The 7,757-nt window shown below is 37.5% G+C and overlaps 2 protein-coding genes across 2 annotated transcripts; both read left to right on the plus strand.

Annotated features, from left to right (window-relative positions):
• Window positions 1–365: 365 nt before the first annotated feature.
• Window positions 366–2,981, plus strand: LOC143870012 (uncharacterized). The gene is made up of 2 exons (XM_077376536.1): window positions 366–2,268; window positions 2,359–2,981. Exons 1-2 carry the CDS (start codon window positions 366–368, stop codon window positions 2,979–2,981), a joined length of 2,526 nt encoding a protein of 841 aa, XP_077232651.1.
• Window positions 2,982–3,247: 266 nt separating this feature from the next.
• On the plus strand, window positions 3,248–3,688 carry LOC143870013 (receptor kinase-like protein Xa21). Its single transcript, XM_077376538.1, has one exon. It carries the CDS (start codon window positions 3,248–3,250, stop codon window positions 3,686–3,688), a length of 441 nt encoding a protein of 146 aa, XP_077232653.1.
• Window positions 3,689–7,757: the final 4,069 nt, after the last annotated feature.

Below are 7,757 nucleotides of genomic sequence, written 5' to 3' on the forward strand. Positions count from 1 at the left end.
AATTAATCTGAGGTGGCTGTTGTCTCATGCAAAAGTCAGCTGACGGTGTTTCTTCATGAAATCTAGGAGAATCTCTGCACCCATTGCACAGGGCCCCTCATTTGGACGGTAGCTAAGTCAAGTAAAGCCCGTCCGGCCCACTTAAAATTATCTAATGTGAAGGGGCCCACGTAAATCTTAACAGTCGATTTTTGTATGTGTTTTACGAAATGAAAAATGATCATCGACCCATATTCAGCCAGTAGAAGTACAGTGCAGAGAGAAAATCAAAATGTACCCTCCTCTCTCTCTCCTCCCTATAAATAGAAGGGTTTGAAGATGACTCTATTGCTTTTTAAGAGTTACAGGGATTCTTTTCACTTGCCATGGATCTTCCCAATAAAATGAGTTGTGGGTTATTGAGTTCAACATTTCTCTTCCATGTCACCCTCCATTCTCTGCTTTTCTTATCAGTACAATCTGGCACCACAGGAAACGAAACCGATCGACTAGCTTTGCTCGCCTTCAAATATGTAATAACTGATCCTAAGGGCGCCTTGACTTCATGGAACAATTCTCTACATTTCTGCCAATGGCAGGGAGTCACATGCAGTCGTCGCCATCCGCAAAGGGTCATTGCCTTGAACCTTGCCGATCAAGGCTTAGTTGGACCCATGACTCCCCACATAACAAATCTCACCTTCCTCAATGAAATTGACCTCACAAACAATCAATTCTACGGTCAAATCTCCCCACACATGAGTCGTCTATCCCATTTGCGTTATCTCAATCTAAGCCTTAATTCATATCAAGGTGAAATACCGGCCAATATAACAGCCCATTGCCCAAAACTCACAGCCATGAATTTAAGTTACAATAATTTTGTTGGGGGAGTTCCCAACAAGTTCCACTCACTCTCTCGGCTCGCTTTCTTAAACCTTATACATAATAACCTCACAGGAAAAATCCCACCTACGCTTGGGAACCTTTCGTCACTTATCCAGTTAGAGCTAACATCGAATAGTTTGGAAGGAAGCATCCCGTATGAGCTCGGAAGACTAGCAGCCTTAGAATCTCTTGAACTCGGAGCGATTAATTTGTCTGGTATGATTCCTCCCTCGCTTTACAATCTCTCATCTCTAGTTATATTCATTGTGGCGGATAACCATTTGCATGGAAGCCTTCCGCCCGACCTGGGCCTCTCTCTTCCTAATTTACAAGCGCTTCTCATGGATGTAAACCTATTCACAGGAGCCATTCCACTTTCATTATCTAATGCGTCACGACTTTCATATCTTGATTTTGGTACCAATAGCTTTAGTGGATTATTGCCTACGAATTTGGGAAGCCTTCAAGATCTCTATTTTCTTAGCTTCGGACATAATCAGCTAGGAAGCAGAGGCAAATCCAACGACATGATTTTTCTCACTTCCTTAACCAATTGTACTAGTTTACGAGTACTACAACTGGCAGTCAATTACTTAAGTGGTGCACTGCCCAACTCTATAGCTAATCTCTCAACTCAACTGACATACCTGACATTAGGAAGCAACCAGATATTTGGGAGCATCCCTTCAGGTATTGAAAATCTCTCAGGATTAACGGCAGTGGGCATGGAGATGAATTTTCTCACAGGTACTATTCCTGTTGTACTTGGAAAGCTTAACAAGCTGCAAGTATTGACCTTGTACACAAATGGACTGTTCGGCCAAATTCCATCTTCCCTTGGCAACATAACTCATTTGTTAAGACTCGATTTATCTGAAAATAAATTACAAGGAAGCATTCCATCAAGTCTTGGAAATTGTGGATATTTGAATAAATTAACCCTTCGTCAAAATAAGCTTAGTGGTATCATACCCACACAAATTCTTAAGCTTTCCTCTCTATCGATATACCTTGACTTATCCCATAATTCTTTCACAGGGTCCCTTGCATCAGAAGTTGGAAGCTTGACACAACTTGGGGGATTGAATATCTCATACAATAATTTATCAGGAGAAATTCCCAGCACGTTAGGCAACTGTCTTAGTTTGGAATACCTTTATATGGATCATAACCTCTTTCAAGGAACCATTCCTTTATCATTGATCAATTTAAAAGGTATTCAACAGCTAGATCTTTCCCACAATAACTTGTCTGGAAAGATTCCAGAATCCATGGAAAACTTTCTCTTTCTCGAGTATCTAAATTTGTCATTTAATGATCTTGTGGGTGAAGTACCAAAAGAAGGGATTTTTAGAAATACGAGTGGGATTTCAGTTCAAGGAAACAACAAGCTTTGTGGGGGTATCCTAGAACTACAGTTGCCAGCATGCCCTGCCCAAGTTTATCAGAAACGTGGAATATCTCATTCTCTATGAGTAATAATTTCAATAGTCGGTTTGGTTTTATTCTTTACTATATCATCTTGTTTCTTTGCTACCTTCTATTGGATAAGACACTCGAGAAAGAATCCTTCTGTTACATCATCTTTGGATGATCGATGTTTAAAGCTTTCTTATGCGGAGCTCCTTAGAGCAACCAATGGGTTCTCTTTGGAAAATTTGGTTGGTGCTGGAAGTTATGGTGCCGTTTATAAAGGATTTGTAGAACACAATGAAATGGTTGTTGCAGTGAAGGTTCTCAACCTTCAACGACACGGAGCTACAAAGAGCTTCAACGCCGAATGTGAAGCCTTAAGAAACATTCGGCATCGGAATATCATTAAGATCTTAACTTCTTGCTCAAGTATTGATTACCAAGGCAATGATTTCAAAGCTTTGGTTTTTGAGTACATGCCTAATGGGAGTTTAGAGAAGTGGTTGCATCAAAGTAGAGATGGGCAACATCCACTGATGAACTTGACCCTTATACAAAGGCTAAACGTAGCCATTGATGTGGCCTCTGCATTGGATTATCTTCATCACCATGGACAAATACCACTTGTTCATTGTGATTTAAACCCGAGCAATGTTCTCCTTGATGATGACATGGGTGGCCATGTAGGTGATTTTGGGTAGCACAGTTTATTTTTGAAGCCACTGCTAATCGTCCTAACAAAAATAGTAGCTCGATGATGATGAAGGGATCTATTGGATATGTTGCTCCAGATAAATGGCTTTCTCAAAAAAATTTATTCTTTTTTATTGTCTTATAAAAATTCTGAATTTTTCGTTAATTAACTTAATTATGCGATGAAGCTTTAATTTGCAACATCTCATATTTTCATTATAACAAGATCAAAGCTTGGATTTTTATATTCATGTTTAAATGGAAAGAGCATGGTATGGGTGGAAAGGCATCTACACATGGAGACGTGTACAGTTATGGAATCTTGTTGCTAGAGATGTTCACAGGAAAAAGTCCTACCGATAGCATGTTTATGGATGGCCTAAGTCTCTATCAGTTCGTTAAGATGGCTCTACCAGATCGAGTAATGGAGATCACTGACCCACAATTGCTCTCAGAAGAAGTCCCAGTTGTCAACAATACGAACAACGAAAATCATAGCACTATGAGACCTAGAATGCATGAATGTATGGTCTCAATGTACAGAATCGGTGTCTCTTGTTGTGCAAAATCGCCAAGACATCGAATGCAGATGGATGACGTCGTCAGAGAATTGCATGTGATCATAGACTTATATCTTGGACGTGGCATCTATCGAGATATGCAAACTGGGATGCCAGATTTACATGAGGGTTCATCTTATCTTAGTAATTACTAAGGTGTTTATCGAAGATGGTTGTGTCCCGCCTTAATGTTGATTTCCACGGTTTCTAATTTCTCTAGGTTGTTTCCCCCTACATTGAACTTTTTATTTCCTTTCTTTAATAACGTTATGTTTGTTCATTGAAAAGAGAAAAAAAAGAATTAAAAAGTGGTGGGTGGCTAAAAATTTGATGCCAAGATTCTGCGCACATAATAATAATCATCACTTAAATTATTGGCATGGAACCATATGATGTATATGCATATTATGTAATGAACATGCTTTCTAGTAATGATGTATAGGTTATATAGTTCTTTGAAGCAGGAGATTAAATTACCCACCCACCTTTGTAATATAATTGCTCGTGGGGACTGGTAAACCATGAGTACTTTGGTGGCTGATTACTTTACATTATTAACAATATTAGTGGATGGATTGGAAGAACCCAAAAATGGATAGGTCCCACCAAGAATTTTATCAAATGATCTCACCTACTAGTAAATGTTAATTTTTCAATGCCCTCCAAATGGACAGTTTAAATTAAAAAAAAACAGTGAAGGTAAAAGTAATAGTATACATTTAATGGCGTAATTCTTTTTAAATGAAATAAATATAATTAAATGGCTTTCTCAAACAAATTTAATCCATTACTAAGTAAGACTCTTTGACAGGCAAGTCTGCTGCTTGTACATTTAGACCATGATAAACATAAGTTGTGTTGATCCCTCAAAAGATCATGATGAACTATAAATGAGAACTTATCCAAATGAGAACTTATTAGTCACCTAATCTTTCAATTTTGAGATAACTTTCAAAGGGTGTGAAGAAAGGCCAATGACATGGTGGTGGTTTATCCCTTCAAAAGATTACATTGCTAATGAAGTAGCTAACCGATATCCGAATGTCTTAAAAATTAAGTCGAGAAGGGATTCTTTGAATTTTTCATCCAATAAAACCAAAGACATTAGAAAAGCTTCTCAACTCAACTCAACTAAGCCTTTGTCCCAAACTAGTTGGGGAACTAGTTGGGGTCGGCTAATGAATCCTTTAGAAAATTTTCATGAAGACATTAGAAAAGCTTGTTCGTTATTAATTCAAAGGGAAAATTACATTTACACCCCCTCTAGTTTCCGACACATCCACTTCTACCCCTATAGTTTAATAATTTTCCCTAATTCAAAAGTATCATTTTTATGTTTTTTTTAAGGTCATGCCTTTATTTAGAGAGACTATTTGTCACTTTGTGGAAACAAGAAAATGAGTTTATGGGACTATCTCTCAAAAGCCTTTCCCCCATGCATGCTTTGCAAACCATTCTTCCTCCTCTAGACCCTTCTTCCTCCTCCAACCATCTCAAGTGCCCTGATGGGGGTAAAAATAATGGCCCAATCACGGGCTGAGATGAATCAGATAATCCGATTCAATGAGAACTTATCCTGATAGTGTAATTCAGTAAAGATGATTCATATAATCTGATTCGATGAGAACTTATTCTGACTAGTGTAACTTAGTAACAAATTTGATTCAATAGCAATGTCAAGTATTTAATCGAAGATTCACAAATTATTTTGTAAATATATTTATTTTGAAAAGATGTGTGTTTAAAATAATATTTTATTCGATAAATTGTAAGTGTTAGCTGGAGTGAATGAGGCTTCGAGCTATCAATGGAGTAACTTTATCTCATCTGTCATAGCCACAACAAACTTATGGTTCTTCACTAGCAATAGCTAAAGAAAACAAGACAAAATCTTCAAATCCATACCTTTAGTAGAGATATTGTATGCGCGACATTCTCTACCCCCTCTGTAATTTGTAATGTGTACTTTTGTGGGTGAAAAAAGAAAAGGTATTCACTTACAAAGAGGTTTTAATATCTCAAGCATATAACATACAGTGTGGCAAAGAAAAAGGAGAAGATAAGAATAGCGTGAAGACGTGAACCATATATTGGGAAAATAGGGTACATATATATTTCCACAATATAATTAACAAATCAAACAGCTAGAATGAAGAATATGAACTCACTGTCAATAGTAATGTACGCAATCCGGAACTCACAATCAATATGCAATCGGGTTTCTTGCGACCTATCTCCAGGATACAACACCACTATATGTTCCCTTTGACGGTGTGCACGCACCGGCATGTACTTGGCGAACGTGATCTATGCCGAACAATTTGCCAAAGTAAATCAATCTTGCAAAGGCTTTGGAAATCGGAATATTGAAAAGTATACTAAAATAGGGGCATATTTGTTATTGGGAAATGTTATCTGCACTCCAGTATTTTGATGATCGTACTCCTCGCTTTATTAAAAACGGTATGGCCCGCACCATAGGATAATCCAAACCGTCCATTAGATGGGCCACAACCTAAATAGGTTGTGCCCCAAAAATCATTTTCGTAGGTTGATCCTAACCCTCCGATCTATAGAGGGACTCAATATTAGAGGGTTGATCCAACACTCTATTGATCGGAGGGTTAGGATCAACATATGGAAATGATTTTGGGGGAAAAATCTATTTAGGTTGTGGCCAATCTAGTGGACGGTTTGGATCATCCTGTGGTGTGGGCCATACCGTACTTTTTAATAAAGGGAGGAGTGTGATCATCAAAATACGGGAGTGCTGATAACATTTCCCTTGTTATTTAATTAAATAATATGGCACTTCTATTATAAAAATGCATCTTTGAAAAGAAGACAGAATAGAGATGGAAATTTGAGTGACCTGCATATCTTCTTTGCATTTCTCTTATTAAAATAAATTTAATCATAAACATGAATATTTTCATGAAAATTTAGGGCGTTTTGTTCATTTAGGTCTGAAATTATTTTGGATTGATATTTTTGTTCATTTTTGTCTATTCATGAGTGGTATTTTCGTAACATTTTAAAATCCTACTCAAAACCATAAATAACATTTCATTTTCCTGCTTTTCGTTTCCATGACGACTCTCTCTCTCTCTCTCTCTCTCTCTCTCTCTCTCTCTTCCCTTCTTAAACCCTTAAACCCTAATTGTGTTCAATATAAATATGACCTAGGTATTGGTGAAAAAATCCTCCACTCCTATTTATATAAGAGAGAGAAATATCCTTCGACTATCTTTCGAATGTCTCTCCAATTATTGGATTAATCATCGAAATGAGGTAAAGGTCTCTAAGTGTTTCTTTGTTCCTTTTTCCATTGGCACTAAGTATCGAGACGAAATTTGGTGTGACATACTACCTATCGATGCATCTCATTTACTTTTGGGCCAGCCTAGGGAGTTCGACCACAAAGTCATCCACGATGGCTTCAAGAACACCCACTCTTTTGTTAAGGATGGAATTAAGGTCTCTTTATCACCCTCTAGGATAGAAAGAGGACTGAAACCAGACAAGGAGGAGAGTAACTCTTTTCTTTCGAAGACCGAATTTGATCAAGAGACCAAGGAAAATGGCATCTTCTATGCTATACTTTTCGTTGAAGCTAATGAGAAGCACGAGGAACTTCAATGGCAATTTGACGAATTCATCACAAAAAGAATTGGATGTAGCAGAGGATGTAAGAGCACATTAGATAGACAGATGTTGATTAGAAATATGGGTCTATGGAAGAATATTTCATCTATTTTTTATCAATTTATATTGATCCGTTTTTATTATATCTTATGTTGAAGCATAAAATGGATATTTATGAATTCGAGTCAATTCAAGATCGTGACATAACATCTCTTCATCTTGGAGACTATGAAACACGTTTTTATCCTCAAGAGTTTCAGTTGATGAACATTCTTCGATCCTTCAAAACTTGAGGACGCGTTTTCTTGAACCAGGGAAGTTTTGGCAAACTTCAAGATCGTGCGGATGGTTTGTTTCGAGTGCTGAAGAGAATGGGGACAATGCATTCAGGATTATATTACTCAGTGATTACGGTGTTTCTGCTACTTTCAATGTGTATGATCTTATTCCAAATCATGAAAGTGACTCTTTCAACTCAGGGACGAGTTGACGTTAAACTGAGGGAGATTGATGCAGGTGCATACCCGCTCCGTGTTTCTGCCTGATTTTCAAGGCAATTTTTGGATAACTAGATGAAAG

Source organism: Tasmannia lanceolata, unplaced genomic scaffold (assembly GCF_043159265.1).
Source record: "Tasmannia lanceolata isolate RefF3 unplaced genomic scaffold, GAP_Taslan_0.1 ptg000003l, whole genome shotgun sequence".
In the NCBI taxonomy this organism is placed as follows: domain Eukaryota; kingdom Viridiplantae; phylum Streptophyta; class Magnoliopsida; order Canellales; family Winteraceae; genus Tasmannia; species Tasmannia lanceolata.